Source organism: Anguilla anguilla, chromosome 12, assembly GCF_013347855.1.
Source record: "Anguilla anguilla isolate fAngAng1 chromosome 12, fAngAng1.pri, whole genome shotgun sequence".
NCBI classification, from domain to species: domain Eukaryota; kingdom Metazoa; phylum Chordata; class Actinopteri; order Anguilliformes; family Anguillidae; genus Anguilla; species Anguilla anguilla.
In genome coordinates this window covers 12,567,573-12,585,658 of record NC_049212.1, presented here as the reverse complement: position 1 = coordinate 12,585,658, position 18,086 = coordinate 12,567,573, and the positions used below count along the sequence as shown (strand labels likewise).

At 43.8% G+C, this 18,086-nt stretch overlaps 1 protein-coding gene across 22 annotated transcripts in view; it reads left to right on the top strand.

Annotated features, from left to right (window-relative positions):
- The window catches only part of picalmb (phosphatidylinositol binding clathrin assembly protein b), a 38,649-nt gene extending 25,611 nt beyond the window's left edge, over positions 1–13,038 (top strand). For 3 of the 22 annotated variants that reach the window (XM_035384921.1, XM_035384924.1, XM_035384922.1), the window contains 11 exons: positions 835–987; positions 2,766–2,849; positions 3,203–3,283; positions 4,673–4,783; positions 5,787–5,912; positions 6,243–6,273; positions 6,381–6,480; positions 8,910–8,969; positions 9,338–9,436; positions 11,132–11,239; positions 12,457–13,038. In XM_035384921.1, the coding sequence (XP_035240812.1) occupies positions 835–987; positions 2,766–2,849; positions 3,203–3,283; positions 4,673–4,783; positions 5,787–5,912; positions 6,243–6,273; positions 6,381–6,480; positions 8,910–8,969; positions 9,338–9,436; positions 11,132–11,224 (938 nt within the window). In that variant the 3' untranslated portion in view covers positions 11,225–11,239; positions 12,457–13,038. Of the gene's footprint in view, positions 1–834; positions 988–2,765; positions 2,850–3,202; positions 3,284–4,672; positions 4,784–5,786; positions 5,913–6,242; positions 6,278–6,380; positions 6,481–8,909; positions 8,970–9,337; positions 9,437–11,131; positions 11,240–12,456 lie in introns of those variants that run through there. The other 19 variants (XM_035384930.1, XM_035384932.1, XM_035384929.1 and 16 more) reach the window with 14 other exon arrangements.
- The last annotated feature ends 5,048 nt before the right edge of the window (positions 13,039–18,086 follow it).

The window sequence follows — 18,086 nt, the reverse complement described above, 5'->3', positions numbered from 1 at the left end:
TTTGTATTAATTGTATGATATCCTTGGAGCTTTTTTGAAAAGGGCTTCTTGAGTTATGGAATAAATGGTAATAAGGTTTCTGTCTCCTAGCAATTGGCAAATTTATTATCTATTAATGCAAAACCTTGGTTAAACATTGTCTCATCGGTGTCACCTCTGCTTTTTCATTTCAAATCTGTCAGTTAAACTCCCCCAAGTCTTTGCAAATGAGAACTTTGAGGCCTCATGGATTTCTGTGTAGTGTAAGAAATGAAGACTCACAGATCTGATGAGTCCAAGTCCATTGTTCATTTTACAGGGCCAAAAGATGCGTGTGGGGGACGAGTACGTTTGGGGAACCCTGTTTATGTTTTTACTTACTCTCTGTTCCCAGGACCTCTTTAGGTGTCTACTTTTGTATCAGTCTTATTTTAAGGATATAGATTTTCGTTTTATCATTGTAGTCATACAGTGTGTGTTTGTGTACATGTATAAAGTAAGTTTCAAGGGTGCAGTTGCCCCACCTTGAGTTAAACCCTTGAGTCACTGGCCCAGTTCTTTTACCCCTGCACCACCCCATTTTCACTGTAGCCCCAGTCCGCGGTAACGGTCTTCACTGTTCTCAGTGTCAGAGGGCTCCTCTTATTGGACACCGTAGATCTCTGCAGAATGATATTTTTTTTTTACCCTGTACGTTTCATTTCCCCCGGTCTTTATCGGTGAGTCTGCGTCGAGTGCCTTTGTTGTGTGTTCAGTGAACTGCATGCTCAGCTGTTTCTGCGTCACATCTTACTCTAACGTGAGCCTGTTCTCTTGTGTCTCCTCTCCACTCCCCCCTCCTTCCCACCTGCGTAGATCCTTTCACGTCTGCCGAGGCTGTCGACGACTCCATTCCAAACTTAAACCCTTTCCTAACCAAACCCGTTGTCGATGCCGCTCATCTACCTGTCGTGTCTTCAGACGCTGTTAGTTTTTCCTCTAGGACGCCAAGCCATGAAATGTTTGGCGGTAAAAGAAAGCGCTTTTTACTTCTCTCTCTCTTCCCTCTTTCATTCTGTCCATCTCCCCGCCATCGTAATAAGTGTCGGTGTCCGGTCTCTTACTGTGTTGGGTCCAGTGGGTCAGTAGTTGTCTGTAGTTTGTCATGTAAGTCCTCCTGCTCCCTCACACTTAATGTTGAATCAGTAGGCTTTGTCTCACATTATGCCTTCTCATGCACTTCACAGGTGTTGCTAGGCAACCTGTGGAGATCAGGTTGTAAGTCCCAACCTCACTCACCCCTTATTCGAAGGATTGACGTGTACTCTGGGTATTTTTCACTGAGTTGATGCTGTGGCTAAGAGTTTTAATAACCGCGTTCCCTGAAAGGAGAATGTCTTTAAGAAATTAGCAGGCCTCAACGCAGTGACATTTTATGCTTCAGACATAGTCTGCTTTCGACTTGGAACACATGGAAAAGGCTTTCTCTCTGTCCTGTGTCATGTGACCGTCCTTTGGGAGGCTGTCAGACCCGGGTTCAAGTAGTATTTGTTTTGGATTCATACTTTTCTGAATTTGACTAAGCTTGCCTTGTACATTGGAACAAATTAAATAATCCCAGAAGTGTAAACCCCACCCATCTGTTCAACGGAAAAGTATTTAAATTCAAAACAAATACTTTTTAAACCCAGGTCTGGTGGTTGTCTTCATCTGACAGCTCACCTGTCAGTATCTGATATTTCCCGACGAACAAAATGTGGAAATTGGGTTTTGTTCACATATTTTGATGTCATATAAAAACATTTGTTTTGGCAAGAATGAGGGAGAAAGCCTGGCCAGCTTCACTGTGGCTACGGGATTGACGGACATTATGTAGTGGGTCTCTAAAACCTCTGGGTTCAGTCTCACTTTACACAAAGTATGCGTCCCTACGTCCTCCACAGATGCCTACATTAGCATAGCATAGCATCTGCAAGTCCTCCATTAAAAACGCATTCCTCCCCAATGTTAGTGGAGTGAGGCAAGTAGCATCTTGCCTTTGTTGGACATGATCAAGCATGACTCTTTGGCACTATCATAACTCAGATGTCAACATAAAATTTGTACACTTAAAGGCAGACTATGCAGGAGCCTACTCGGGCTGAGTGGACGGGGTTGAAGATGGAGGAGGAGAATTCTTTGATTGTAAACAGGACCACAGCAAAGCTTAAAACAATCCTGCATAGTATGCCTTTAAGTTCCATTGTGGTGAGTGGGTGTACTGACTGTGTTGCTGAATATGGGGGGGGGGGGGGTTAAGTATGCGTACCTGAAGTTTGGTTGAAGGTCTGTCTTAATTCATGTCCTGTTAGCTTTGATAATTTGGTAACGCTTTACTTGAATCCTTTGAAATAAGGCTGAAATAGCACTGTCAGTCACATGACATAACGGCTGTCACAGGATGGCGTAACGGATGATGTCAGCTTATGTCAAATGACAAAACTGTCATACTTTTATTGGTAAATGTTATGACAGTAGAATCTGTCATAAAATTAACCGATAAAACAGATGAATTGTATGTCATCTGAAAAAGCCACCCTGGAAAAAAGCATAGCATCTTCTTAAACTTAATGAAGGCATTATGCTTGCTTTATAAAGGCATTCGGAATCCATACTTTGTGTACAGTTTAACCTCCATTTATCATATTTTCCTATTAGAAACTTTTATATACTGTAAGTAGACATTGATTATTTAATTTGACTGTTCTTTTTTCTAGTTTTAAGTAGATATGAGTTGCTCATTCATGTCAATATTTTTGATTCTCTAGATCATTACAATCCCTTTATTGATTCAAGCTCTTCCGTTGCAACCAATTATGAACAGAGAGTTCGGATAGAGCAGTTTGTCTCAGGTACTACGATGATGATCCATCCAGCCTATGTTTTCTGTAGAGCCAGGAAACATAGGGATCCAGTGTTAAGTGCTCTTCTGGAAAGCATTCCTCCTCCTCCTCCCCCCTACCCCACCCCCCCTCCCAGCACTCTTTGGCTCTTAATTTTCCTTCTAGTTCCTTTTTGTTTACTCACATTTAATCCCCTTGTAATTCTGTCCCTTATAATCCACTCACTCCCTTAGACCAAAGCTTTGTATTGGTGCTGTCTTATTCTGAACTGATTTTTTTTTGTATTTCCTTCTTGCATCACACTGAAACCCCCTTTTCTCTCCCCTCCCCCCCCCCCCCCCTCCCCTGCCTCGGCCTGTCAGACTCCTTCTGCGGCCCGGCGTCTTACCCTAACGCCCCTCTCTTCCACCCCGAGCCCTCCGCTGTAGCTGGCCTATTTGGAGGTAGGTGCCTCGGGTTCGGCCGCGCCCTTCAGCCGGTCCGCGCCCCCGCGGCGCGGCGCGCACGCTTCCTAACCCTTGTCGCCGGTGCCCCTAGAGACGCGGGCGGGAACGGCTCCTGAGGGGAGAGCGAGGCGTAGTGGAGCTGCTCGCCCCGGCCAATAAGACTGCTCCACTGTGTGGAGGCGGGGCTCTACCATAACATCTTTATACAAGGAGCACATGCGCTCCTTAAGTTGAAAGATTTGGGAGCACATGACTGCATCCCAATTGGTAGATGTGCCCCTAAATGATTTTTCCAGTTAGCACACAGTAGTTTTCAGGAACAACTGGTGCTAAAATGGAAGCAATATAGAGCCCTGGAATGGCCATGGACGTGTTACTGGTTCAGATCAGCAATGCGCCAGTGACACACGGTCACTCCACTGATGTTATGGTTTTTGAAACCTCGCTCTCCCTATCACAGCTACTGCAGTGCAGGTGGATGTCACTGGGTGGGATGCAGCATTCGCAGGGAATGGGGACCTGCAGCATTCACAGAGAATGGCGACCTGCAGCATTCACAGAGAATGGGAGACCTGTAGCATTCACAGGGAATGGGGACCTGCAGGATTCACAGAGAATGGGGGACCTGTAGCATTCACAGGGAATGGGGACCTGCAGCATTCACAGAGAATGGGAGACCTGTAGCATTCACAGGGAATGGGGACCTGCAGGATTCACAGAGAATGGGGGACCTGTAGCATTCACAGGGAATGGGGACCTGCAGGATTCACAGAGAATGGGGGACCTGTAGCATTCACAGAGAATGGGGACCTGCTTGCCTGTGCTGTGTTGTTGTAGTTGCTGTAGCACCACTTGTTATGTACTGTGAGAAGTCTGAATCTAAGGCCTTTGCTTAGATCCACCATGTGACCTTGGAAAAGTTCACTTTTTATTTTTGCCCAATGAATTTGAAAAGCTCTTTGGTTTATGATGTTTTGAAAAGTGTACAATTCAGTTTCACTGACTGCAAGCTCATTTTGAACCCATACTTTTATTTATTTATTTTGTTCAAGGTCACACAGTACATAAATAGTGGGATGTTTGTTTGGGTGCATATGCTTATTTTGGTGTTTTATGATTGCATTGTTTTGGGAACGTCCGAGTTTATTGGTGGTGATGGTGGGATATTCTGAAAACGTTCCCTTGGGTGTCGGGGTGCATCTTTCCTGTACTGAATAAACTTTTTTTTGCCTTGCGCTGCCATGCTTTCGAAGGCAGCGCCTTAGCAGACGTTCTCAGAAGGTGAAGGGACTTACAGCAAGCCCTTACTGAAACCAGCTAGCTGCCAGTGGTCCTGCCTCAACCCCCCCCCCCCCAAATCTAAACCTCGTTGGTCTTCTCCCGCAGGGTTCACTTCGTCCCAAGCCCCTCAACCACAGACCTCAGCGGGCCTCAACGTCGACTTCGAGTCGGTGTTCGGCGTTCAGTCGGCCTCCGCCAACGCCGCGGACTCGGCCGGTGAGAGGCGCCCTCGCCCACCTCACGCCGTCGCCGAGCAACCACTGCTTTCACGGTCTGGTCTGAGGGCAAATCCTTCCCTCCAGCAGCAAGCCAAAACTTTTATCAATGTGGGAGGTGAAGGGCTAACCGAGGCTGAGACGCATGTTTGGGGATTTGCCTCCAGACCAGCGTCCATGCTTGTGCTCCATTTGACTTCAACAGAACCTTCTGTGAAAGGCCACAGGATGGTGTACTGTGTATAATGGAGTCTGAACAGGCTTCTCAGTACCATACTTGCACTCACTGTTCAATGGCCTTTCACACAAACTGCACTGATTTGTAAAGAAAGATGTGTTTGTGTTCTTCATGTAGCATCACAGTTGTCTTCTACATTATCTTCCAGCTTAGTATGTTTTAATGAATCTCAGCAGCGAACAAACATAGCGCTGTATCTATTGAATGAGGTGTGCTTTGTTTGGGTTGGAGTAAAAACCTACAGGACGTTTGATCTCCAGGAACAATGTCTCACCTTAGACATACTACTTTTTTTTGCACAACTAAAGTCAAGTTTGCAGACGTAATCTGAGTGTGTGGTCATTCAGAAAAGGACATTGCAGTCGATTCACTGACATGTGCAAAAGTAGCTCTCCATGGCTGTCTGAATGCAGTAATTCAGTGTATAGTTGTTGTATAGATCGCTGGATGATTGGCTGTATGACCCATTGCTCATCGCCTCCCGTTAACGTGTTTGTTCTCCTCTTCCTCACATCGCGCCGTAAACGCTCTTTGGCCATTGGCTTTGCATGGCGTGCATGACCGGGTGAGTGGACACTTCACACGTCCTTCGAAAAACAGGCCGCGCCCACGGTCTCCGTTTCCATACAGCCTGCTGGCCCCCCCCGTACCGCCCCATTAAATGCCATTTTCCTTCCTCTCCTCTCGGCTCTTCTCCTCTTTACCCCCCCCCCACCCCCGTTTCTTTCTCTCCATCCCCTCTGTCCCCCCGGTCCCTTCCTTTAAGACGTTTTAGGGGGCATCCTGAAACCCACAGTGACGTCCCTCGGCCAGGGCGTGGCCCCCGGCGCTCAGCACCCGGGGAAGTTGGTGTCGGACGACCTGGACTCTTCCCTGGCCAACCTCGTGGGCAGTACGTACGCCGCTTCCCCCTGGGGGGGGATCTACTGTTTAACCCGGACGCCGTTTTGCATGCTTAATGCAGCTAGCGGAGCGGCTGGCCTGGTCAGGCGGTAGAAGCGGAGGCCTGTGTGGTGTTCCAGGCCTGGCTTGAGGCAGTGCTGGATGCTCGCTGAGCAGCAGGGAGGTGTAACACCTAGATGAGCTCAATGGCTTGTTCTTATGGAAGTTGCAACAGACAGATGAGAGCTTTGAGATAGCATTTAATCAACTACTATCTCAATACAAGTTGGGTGATTTCCTAGGGTTTTGGTGTAATTTCTCTTGTCACTTTTCCTTTCAGGTCTGGGAATTGGAAACGGCACAACGAAAAAGTAAGAGCATTAATGAGTGCATGATAAGAATGTGCAGCACAGTCATACTGGTAGATGTGCCGTGGGCACCGGTTTAAACATCTCTGCCACTCATTTTTAATGGACAGTGACATCCATTGGACTCAGCCTGGAGAGAAGAGGTTAACAGGAGGGAATAACTGGCAACCCAAGGTTGGCCCGACTACAACCTGGAACCCTGCCACCATGGTGAGTTTCTGGAGTTTTTTTTTTTTCTTTTGTTTATTTTTCTTCTAATAATAATAATTAGGATTAAATATTGACCCCAAAAACATGCACAGTCTGCCAATGAATAATTCACCTTTAATCTCGCCCCATTATTATGATAAAGGGAGGATTTATTAAATTTACCTTTAGAAAATTGCATTTATTATACTTATGCGTAACTATGGATTTGTACCACAGGGCTGTCTTGTATTTGCAGACTAGAATACAATTTATACGTATTTATCCGTTTTTTAATCTGTCATAGTTGTGTGTGATTGTTTTCTTTGCATAAAACTGCCCTCGGCATAAGAACCTGACTAAATGAGACTCTGGATACTGTTTTCCATAATTGGATGCAAATCAATACACTGCAGTGCTTCCATTTACATTGTGTAATACAAAGTGCTTCCGATACTTTTACATTGGATAATACACCGCTTTTTAAACATGCACTATTAAGGCAAGATAGTTTTAACTCCTGATACTGGGGTCATTCAATGGGTTGTTTATTCACCATCATTTTACACCAGAGCGTTGAATATCATGGTAAAATATTCTAATCAGGTGTCTGTCAGGCTGTGTAATTGAGCTACCTTCTATAGACAGAATGGCTTGTCGCCAACCTGAACTCCATTAGGGTTGCACTGTTGTAGCCATTTGGCAAAATGCCATGTGTTGATGTTTTACCCTGTTGATTTTCCCACAATTCTTAGTGTGAATATTAATGTCATAAATACTTCCTGGCTGTATGAAATATACCAAATGTTTACAAATAAGTGGCGTTGTATTGAATACATTTATATCTTTATGGGGGGAAAAGTTTTCTTATGAACACGTGGACTGCCAGTCACTATAAACAAGATGCTGCCTGACATTGAGTATTCAGTTGAGAATCCTTTCTCACCATAAATGCAACTCTTCAAGTATTTAACATCCAACGTGTTAACTTAAACAGAGGTAAACAGTCTGTCCGTGAGTAGTGTCTGTTCTGTATGCTGATGTATTTTGTATACATCATTCAGTGTTATTGACTTCATTTGGGCGGCCTGCCCAAGAAACATTTTTTGTACTTAACAAAGTTTGCAGTGTTCGTAGCACCATGAGATATGTTATTCCGAACACAGGTAGTGGAGTTGCTTTGTTCTTATCTTAATAATTATTGGTCCAATTCGCATCAATCAAAGTGTTTTAGTGTCTCCGAGAGCCAATGAGGTCTCGGAGACACTAAAACCCTTAGTGTAGCACACCTAAAGCCCTTTAGTGTAACTAAGCAGACCTTAATATTATAGAAACTAAAAGGCATTTGAAGTGCCGGATCAGGTTTCGTCCAGTAGTCCTACTGAGTCTTCCGCTCACAGGAGACTTCTGTCATTTCCCAAAATGAATGTCTGCCTCAACAGGAAAAGAAATGTGCATTGTTTTTCACTTCCCGCTAGAAGCTGGATCAAGCTACACTTCCTTCAGTTCTTTTAGACTGCTGTGACATTATCTATGTGCAGACATCAACATCTGCACTTAATGTACACTGTTTATCACGGAGCATTAAGGTTCATTACGAATGCAAGGCAACTTGCCGATCCCTGCAAATTATTTTCTGGTAAATTGGACCTCAGCATATACCCAAAAGTGAAAGCATTGGTTTTACCTTTGTTTACAAATCTATTTTACAGCTGATACAGCTGATTCAGTCCAAAGTCCTTAACATCTCCATCTCCTACAGTACCACGGATTATGATGGAGAAAGGAAAACTCAAAAACTCTGAAAATCAGCCTATTATGAACAGTAATTTTATGGAAGAATACAATTGTTTCTGAGATTTTTTCCCACGCCTTCCAACTTTCCATTTTATATTCTAATATTTACTCTGACTTTACTAACACATCGTGTTTTTGTGTAAACAGTTATTCTCTGAGTAACCGGCACTGCTGCCGAACTTGCCAGGTCTCTCTTGCAAAGGCGATTTTACCTTCGAGACTCACCTGGTTAAATAAATAATGAGACTCACCTGGTTAAATAAAGTTTAAGCAAATAAATTTAAAAGTATTCACACTTTACCTTTTTTATTCCCACTGCAATGCATTGTTTTGGGCGGGAGAGAAAGGAATGCATTGTAGGATTGTAGTTTCAGTAATCTGAACAGGAAGTTGAAGAGCAAAATGCATATTATAAAAACTATTGTACTGGGGGGGGGGTGGACATTTTTACCTTTGCCTTCATACTACAATAAGGACAAAGGACAACATTTAAACTGAATGTGGCTGAAAGTCTCCTTTAAGGTTATCTGCATTTGAAGAGTTCAAAGGAAACACAGAGCCATGGGTTTTATAGATACTGAATAATGTGTCATGCATCCACTGTGTTTTCTTGTGAAATTAAATTCCTCATTCGTCACATTTTTGTTCCCTCTCAGGCCCCCTCTGTCATGGCCTTCCCCGCCACCACGCCCACGGGGATGATGGGATACGCCATGGTGAGTGATTTTGTTAACAGCTATTCAAGGCGGAGTCTCGTTTGCATGGCTTTTGGCCACTAGACTGTAAATACTGCATTTAATAAAAAATGAAGGAGTCTGTATATTATTATAGATAATAACATGGCAGTGTATTTTTGTGTTGGTTGTTTTAACACACTGCGTGGCCTGGGAGGTTGCTTAACCGTGTTCAGCCGAATTTAGTAACTTCCATTGCAAAGTTTTCCACGTAAACATATGCGATACAAGAAGTATGCTTTGGTTACAGTCACTGAAGAGTTTTGCAGTCTTTTCTTTTGTTAGTGTTGACCTGTGGCCTGTTTAATGAGCTTACCGTGTGTGTGTGTGTGTGTGTGTAACTGTTGCAGGCTCCACAGATGGGCTCTATGATGACACAGCCCACCATGGTTTACACACAGCCCGTCATGAGAGCTCCCAACCCCTTCAGCTCAGTCTCTGGAGCACAGGTGTGTGTGTGTGTACGTGTGTCTGTGTCTGTGTCTGTGTCTGTGTGTCTGTGTGTCTGTGTGCGTGTGCGTGGGTGGGCTGTGGTGAGAGTTGAGCTACACACAATCCCTGTTGTCATTTGTGTTTTTTAATTAGCCAATTATCTGGACCAATTATCTACTTGAACAAATAGTCTCTCCCAGTTATTTGAATAATCCACTGGCAAATAATTCCAAAGTTGTATCCGTTTTAACTGTATCATAACTGCTGTGTTCCCTTCTTGTCTCATTAAAGAATGTAAATGTAAACTTTAGGAAATGTGCGAATGTGTAAAATATGAAATTGTTTCAAATGATACTTAACTTAAGATGAACTGCTAGCACATTAGCTTTTTGCGCTTCCTACTTAAAAACACCTGTTAATGAAGCCGTGCGCTGTATTTTCCTTGCATTTCGGATGGCTGAGATGCAAGCAGCTAGAGTACATTAGATCAAAATATACCAGGGTTTGTTTCCACTGTTTTTGGTTGGAGGTTTTTGTTCAGAAACTGAGCTGTTTGCATAGATATAAACTGAGGTGTTACTGGAGTTCTTCTGTGTTTACAGTATATATCCTGTTACTCTTCTGTGTTTACAGTAATATATCCTGTGATTCGTCTGTGTTTACAGTATATATCCTGTTACTCTTCTGTGTTTACAGTATATATCCTGTTACTCATCTATGTTTACAGTATATATCCTGTTACTCATCTGTGTTTACAGTATATATCCTGTTACTCATCTATGTTTACAGTCTAGGCTATATTCTGTTACTCCTTTGCATTTTTAGAGTAACAGGATATAGGTTAATGTATGTTTTAGGATATATATGCTATTACTTCTGTGTTGTTTTTTTAGTGTATATCCTATTACTTGTCTGTTGATAGAGTATATATCCTGTTTACTGCTCTGTGTTTATAGAGTATGTCTTGAGTACTCCCCTGTGCTTAGAGTATTTATCCTGTTTTACCTGAGTGCTGCATTGTGAAGCATGTTTTATTTAATTGTGTAGCGTATCGCTGCTGGTACCTGTGAGATGCTTTCTCCTCCCTGAGCTCAGTCTCAGCCTCTAAACCATGGCTTTTCCCTCTCTTCCCTTACTCACCCTCCTCTGTGTGTGTGAGTGTGGGAGAGTGTGTGTGTGAGTGTGTCTGTGGCCGGTCCTCACTGCGACTGTGTGTGTGTGCGTGTGTGTATGTGGCTGGTCCTCTCTGTGAGTGTGTGTGTGCATGTGGCCGGTCCTCTCTGTGTGCGAGTGTGTCTGTGGCCGGTCCTCACTGTGAGTGTGCGTGTGCATATGTGTGTGTGTGTGCGTGTGCATATGTGTGTGTGTGTGTGTGAATGCGTGCGTGCGTATGTGGCTGGTCCTTTCTGTGAGTGTGTGTGAGTGTGCGTGCGTGTGCATGTGTGTGTGTGTGTGTGTGTGTGTGCGTGCGTGCACGTGCGTGTGCATATGTGTGTGTGTGAATGCGTGCGTGCGTATGTGGCTGGTCCTTTCTGTGAGTGTGTGTGAGTGTGCGTGCGTGTGCATATGTGTGTGCGTGTGCGTGTGCGTGTGTGTGTGCGTGTGCGTGTGCATATGTGTGTGTGTGCGTGTGCATATGTGTGTGTGTGAATGCGTGCGTGCGTATGTGGCCGGTCCTCACTTCTCTGCTTCTCTCCCTGTGTGTGTCCCAGCCCTCGGCAGCCTCTAGCCCCTCCAGTCAGAGCCCCCTCAGAGCTCCGGGTCAGGACCCCTTTGCTCAGCTCTCTCTCAAGGATTTCTTGTAGAGCGTCAGTCATTAGGTACTGCACACGCTCACGAGCACGCTCACAAGCACGCGGATGCTAGCATGCACGGCTGCATAGGTGTGGGCATGCGCGCATTTGTGTGTGCATATGAACACGTGTGTGTGCGTGCATGCGTGCCTGCCTGTGTCTGTACATGCACGTGCACACAGGGATTTTCTGTGACTGTCGTAGCTATGCATGCTGGTGCACTCTGTCTTTCTCATGTTCTTTGAAAGGCTCTGTCAGCTCTGGCTGCTGTATTCATGTTCAGAACCCCATCTTCTTCCTCCTCCTCCTCCTCCTTCCCTTCCTCCTTGGTCTCTTCACTTTGGTGCAGATCATTGTAGTATACCAGAGAACATCATATTCAGGGTCACACGATTTTGCTTAAGCTGCCTCGGTCTCCTGAGAGACTGCTGGTGTTCACTGCCATCAAACTTCAAACCTGTGTCCTGGTGTGATTTGACTGTCCATCCTCCATCTAGTCAGCCATGTTCATTTCACATTTTGCCATTTTTGAAAATTTGACGACTTAATGCTTGTCTGCTGAATTATCAGCCAATAAATTTTAAATAGGGAATTTCATTTTCCAGGTCAAATAGATTTAAATGGATACTTGCATACTTGCATAGCAGTATCCACTTTTGTGTTTTTGTAAAATTAGAAACTGGTTTCATTTAGAATTAATTTTGAAGACGGTGATGTTCCTACCCGTGGCAGATACGGGTATGACCTCACCAATAACAAGAGACGCACATCTTCCTGCAAACCGGGACAAGCTTTCTTTGTTGTTCCGTCGTTATCTTTGAATGTGCTTTATCGATCGTGCGCTTGGCATTACAATGTGAACACCATGTCGTCTTGCCTTTTTTTGCTCTGTCAGCAGAACAAAGGGAGCCATTGTGATGTAATTACTGATAGCAGAGTTGTGCGTCTTGGCAACCGTTCATCGCTGCTTTGCGGGGCAGATTTGAGCTCCATGTTCCCCCACCAATGTGGCGCTAATTCACGAAGGGATGAGCCATTTTGAAATTCTTTATCCGGAGAAGCTTGCCGAAGTTGCGTTCCTTTGTTCTGCGCTGAATAAAATATTTTTTTGTGTGTGCTTAAAACAACTTTTTCCCAGCAAAAGTAAAAATGCTAAATCGATGTTCCTGTTCCAATGGTTCCAGTTTACGATTGGCTAATTTTTTGTTGTTCTGCTTGTGCGTTTTTTTTTTTTTTTGCTCCAGATGCAGTTCATGTAATCTGAAGGGCCCCCTGCCTGCTTCCAGTGGACCCACGTTCCCGATCAGCAAAAATAAAAACCTTCTCCTTTAAGCAAGATCCACTTTGCTGATTCGCTCTCCCAGCAAGGATGTCAACACCAATGAGGACACTCGAAGGAACCCGAGGCGAGGAGAGGGCGTGGTTGCTCTCAGCATCTGTTTTTGTAATTTGTTAAAACAGGTTAACGGCGTGAACTACTGTTATGACCACTAGAGGGAGCCCTTATCCCATTTTACGTGTGTAAAGCTAGACAATGGGGTCCGAGAGACTTGGCTAACTGTACCGGATAGCGAAAACGTTGTAGCTGATTTTGACAGCATGATGGTTGCTTAGGTGTCAGGTGGTGGCGTTTTGAGAGAGGAAAGCGGTCGACTCTTGATTTGATCACCGGTCATACGTTTTATCGCCCACTAGCAATGCTAACCACAGGTTTATAACCGTTTTTATTTGCCATTTTTTTAACCATGTGTTATGTTTGCAGTAGACATTCCTCGTGTATTGTTTGTATTTATTTATGATGATTCAAGACAGGGTTAAAAATGCTTTTGAACACCTGTGCGTGATGGATATGGGATTGTAAATTAAGAATTACTGAATTTTAAAAGTAAATATTAAAAAAATAATAAAAAATAAATAAATAAAACCACCTGTAAACTGATCGATAGAGCACTAAATATTCTCTGAACCAGTCGTCATGTGCAATTACTTTTAGCTCAGAACCTGGCGGCCCTGCATCTGTAAGGGGAAACAGGGGCAGTATCCAGTTTATTAACCCACATAGTGGACTCTGTGCCTAGGGCTTTTATTTTATGTTTCTTTTTTTTTTTGCAAGGGAGCATTAACCCCAGTAGCAGAACACCACGTCTGTGATCCGGAAGCGTTTCGTTGGGACGGACGCACGTGAATTTGCGCTCGCGACGGCGTCATTTTTACGTTTACGGAAACGACGCGGCTGCCTTTTCCGATCCGATCGTGGGGGGGGGGGACCGCCCATTGTTCTCCGAAGCGTCTTTCCCGCGATCTCTCCACCTAATTGGAGGAGGAGGAGGAGAGGTCTGTTTGTTTTTGTTTATTTATTTTAAACGTTTATTTTTCCAGTGGGCGGGGTGTGTGGGTGTAGATCAGGGGGTCACTAGTGTCTTTGTGAATTAGCAGCACGGGGGGGCGGGGTCTGTGTGGGGCGGGGGGGAGGGGGGAGAGGGGGGGCACTGTTGATCGGTGCTATGTGTAAATACAGCCGGCCCGTGTCAGCTGAGGCGGAATGGTGAAGGCAGTTCTCATCGTTTTGATTTGGCTTTTCCTTCTTCTTTTGCTGCATTGTTGCAGGCAGTTTCCATTTTTGTTTATATATTTAAAAAATGTAAGCAAAAATTGATCGGTTTTCAAATAAAGTGCAGCATCCACAGAGTCGGTTTCCTCTTTTCTTTTTTTTTTGGGGGGGGGGGGGGGGGGTTTGCCTGGAGGACTTTCTGCACCAGAACGCTCACCACACGGCACAGTGGGTTTCCTGCCAGTTCCAGAGGGGGGAGTGCCCCCTGCTGGCTCAGCGGTGCCACTACCACAGCAGCAAGGTCGCCTGGCGTACTTCACTCTGAGAGCAGCAGGTGATGGGGCTACCCCTCTGGATGGGGGTGGGGAGGCATACCAGACACCATGTCAGACACCGTTAAACATACCTCTGATACCAACCAAATGCTTACAGTATTTTCAACTAGCTGCCAAGAGGTTCCCACTGAGGCATTATCTTTAGGCCTACGCCTGGCTCGTGCCCTTAGCTCTATGACCTGCTTCTTTGTGCAAGTCATTTTGAAATTATGTAATTAAGGGCATTTTCATATTAGGTACGATTGCTTTGTACAGTGCCTGAGTACGATTGCCCCCCCCCCTCTCGGCTTTCACATTAGTAATGTTGTTCGTCATCAACTACTCAACATTTGTTTATGTTGTCGCTCCAGTGTAGAAAAGCGTGCCAATCGCTGGGCCAAGCCCAGACGATGGAGTCGACCTTCGCACTGTGCCTGCTGTTATTGCTATTTTGGAGACAATGTCAAGAACGACCCTCTCGCCTGCCTTCCTACTTTATCAGCTATGGCCGCCTGTCTCCTCCGAAATCTGCGTATGCGCACAGCACGCTCCGATCTCATCCTCTGAACCGCACGGCCATAGCTGATAAAGTAGGAAGGCAGTGGAGTGGAGATGGGGGGCAATCGTACTCGGGCACGGTACGGAGCAATCGTACCTAATATGAAAACGCCCCTTACAGTGCTTGCTGTCACCTGTGTTTGTCATGGAAAGAGATTGAATCCATTGCTTGGTAAGTATGCATATTGTGAAGTTTAGCATCATATATTTTTTTTTCGTGAAATAAAGTCAGACAGTGGAAAGTTTAGTGATTAGTTTGAATTAACATTTTTGTACCGAGATGTATATTTCTGTGGAAATGAACAAAAATACAAATCTTGTCTTGAAGCAGTGGGTGAGATTCATAGCAATTTGCTGAAATTCAGATTGACAGCCCAGATGGTCACACATGCTCTCAAGATTTGATCTAGGCTTTAAAGTGCGTGTGTGTGTGCGTGCATTTTAAGCAAAGGCTGTGCATTTTTGTATTGCTTTGCAGCCTTGCTTGTTTGGTCTTCTACCGGCAGCACGCTCATCTTTATCACATTATTCTTGATTCTTGTATCCCCCTAGTGGGTGAGTGAGGTACTAACAGACAGACTGCTGAGTCACTTGCCAACTTCTAGCATAAATTTAAAAACCATTTCTCCAGATAACATCCCGGTTTCTCTTGCCTCAATATTTTTTTTATTTTTTTGTGATAAAATACTGTATGCAGCAAAGCATAGCCACTCGTGTAACTTCCATAAATTTTACTTTTTGTCTTCCCAGCCACCCGTCTCCTAGACTCTACTGAAAATTAATCCACTGGCTTTATTCAAAGGGTATAACTACTAGGTAGACTAAGAATTATTCAAAGGAATAATATATATATATATTATATTTATATATATATATTTATATTTATATTTTTTTTCTTTTCCTCTTGCATTCTTTTGAGAGGCGGCATTGATTTCTTTGTGAATTAATCATTTGTTATAGCCTTGCTATATCAACTTACTGTTTAATTGAGAAGAGATGTATCAATGCATGAATAAAAAAATTAAAAAATAGAATGACATTTGCTTTGTTAAATGTTGCCCATACCCAAATGTAACATTAATATGCAACATTAAGCACGTGTCACCCACATCTTGGAGTGTTGAAGTTGCCATTGCTCAGGCGCTTAGAAAATCATGTAAATGTGGTAATTTTTAAAAAAATTTTTATTAAATCGCTAGCTGATTTGGGTGACCTGGGTAAAAAGGATGCCTGTTTAATGAACAGCCATGTAGGCATGTTTGATGGTTGCATTTTAGCATCACAAGGGAGCACCTAAAATGTGCAATATATATCAATAATCAGCTCGGTTAATGAACCACTTCAGTCTTCTGCTTGGTGTGCAGCCATTAGTATTTATACTTGTTTTGTGGTCATCTGAGGATGGACAATGGATAACAGAAATAGGGGAATTCTGCATATACCCAGCAGTTGAGGCAGTTTGAAAATGCATGCCATTTATTATTTATGATATAATGCTGATTACAATTACATGTACCTCAACGCAGAGGAAATGACAAAAACAAACATGTCTAAGTGGTCACGTTTTATACTGTACATTTCATTGCAATCTAAGAAGTTGTCAGCATCAGTGCTTGTCTCAGGAATCCAAAAGTGTGATGTCACCAGGAAATCCCATAGGCCCACTTATAATAATCAAGTGCAAATGAATCAACAGTCAGTATATTGTAAAAAGATTATACCGTGACTGGGAATCATTTGAAGTATTCTAGACTGAGTGTACTCTCAATCACGGTTGATGGCACCACAGTGACTGCCTCTCACTCTGCCAAGAGCTTGGGGGTGGTCCTGGATGACCAACTGGACTTCAAGGAGCACATCAAGGCAACATCAAGGTCCTGCAGATTCCTCCTATACAACATCAGGAGGATTCGACCATACCTGACGACGCACTCCACCCAGCTGCTCGTCCAGGCTACGGTGACCTCTCGCCTTGATTACTGCAACTCTCTCCTTGCAAACCTGCCAGCTTGTGCCATACAGCCACTACAGATGATTCAGAATGCCGCTGCCCGGCTCATCTACAACCTCCCCAAATTCTCCCACGTCACTCCTCTGCTGCGATCACTTCACTGGCTACCGGTCGCTGCCAGGATCCGATTCAAAGCCCTGACCCTTGCCTACACTGCCGCCAACAGGACAGCCCCCATCTACTTGCAGGACATGACTCAATTCTATGTGCCTGCTCGACCACTCCGCTCTGCAGCAGCAGGGCGTCTTGTTACCCCTCCCACCCGCCCAAAGGGATCACAGAGCTTCTCCACCCTAGCTCCCCAGTGGTGGAACGAACTCCCCGTCCCTCTCCGAACCTCCCCCTCACTATCCATCTTCCGCCGTGGCCTGAAGACTCATCTCTTCAGACTATACCTAGAATAACCACCACCATGCTGTGTATATATATATATATATATATATATATATATATACATATTAAAAAAAAAATAAAAAATAAAAAATAAAAAATAAAAAAAACTACCCTTTTTTCCTTGTCACTTGTTACATGTTGCCCCATCCCTGCACTTCTTGGTAAATTGTATTTGTCCTAATACTCTAGCTTAATCTTCTGCCTAGTTTGGCTTTGCAGATGTTAGACCAGGATAGTGTTCATTGTTCTCAGCTAGAAATAGCTGTACAAAATAAGTAATTGTACCTTACTGAACCCGTGTTCAGCAGTTGTCTACGATCATGAAAATGCACTTCTTGTACGTCGCTTTGGATAAAAGCGTCTGCCAAATGAATGTAATGTAATGTAATGTAATGTAATGAGTGTAATACACTACAACTCAAAATGGCAAAGCCAGCCACAACAGAGATTGTATACTAATTACATTACAAGCATTTAGCAGACACTCTCATCCAGAGTGAAAACTTTTTTTTTTACATAGCATTTACATTACATCAATTTCTACAGCTGGATATATACTGAAGCAATGCTGGTTAAGTACCTTGCTCAAGGGCACAACGGCAGTGCCCTACCGGGGAATCTAACCTATAACCTTCAGGTTACAAGACCAACTCCTTACCCATTATATTGCACTGCCGCACTATTCGGCACTGTCCTGTAGGTGGCAGACTGCAAATTATTACAGAACCCTCAAAATATTAATTACAGAGGATAACGTATCATAGGCAAATATCATTATTATATTTTTTAATTAAACGTTCGATTGTATTAAGTTTGTCCGTTTAGGCTTGACTAATATACCTGGGAAAATCTTGAAGGACAAAAGTGACAGCAAAAAGTCGGAAGGCAGACACTGAAATCTTAAGCAACATTCGACACGTTGAGCAATATTTGATAAGATGGATGTACATATTTTGTTTTGTTTTTCTTTTTTCTTCTTCTTTTTTAAACGTACATTTAAAATGTGTAGGTATAACAACAGCCTGTCATATGTACCGCTTTCACATT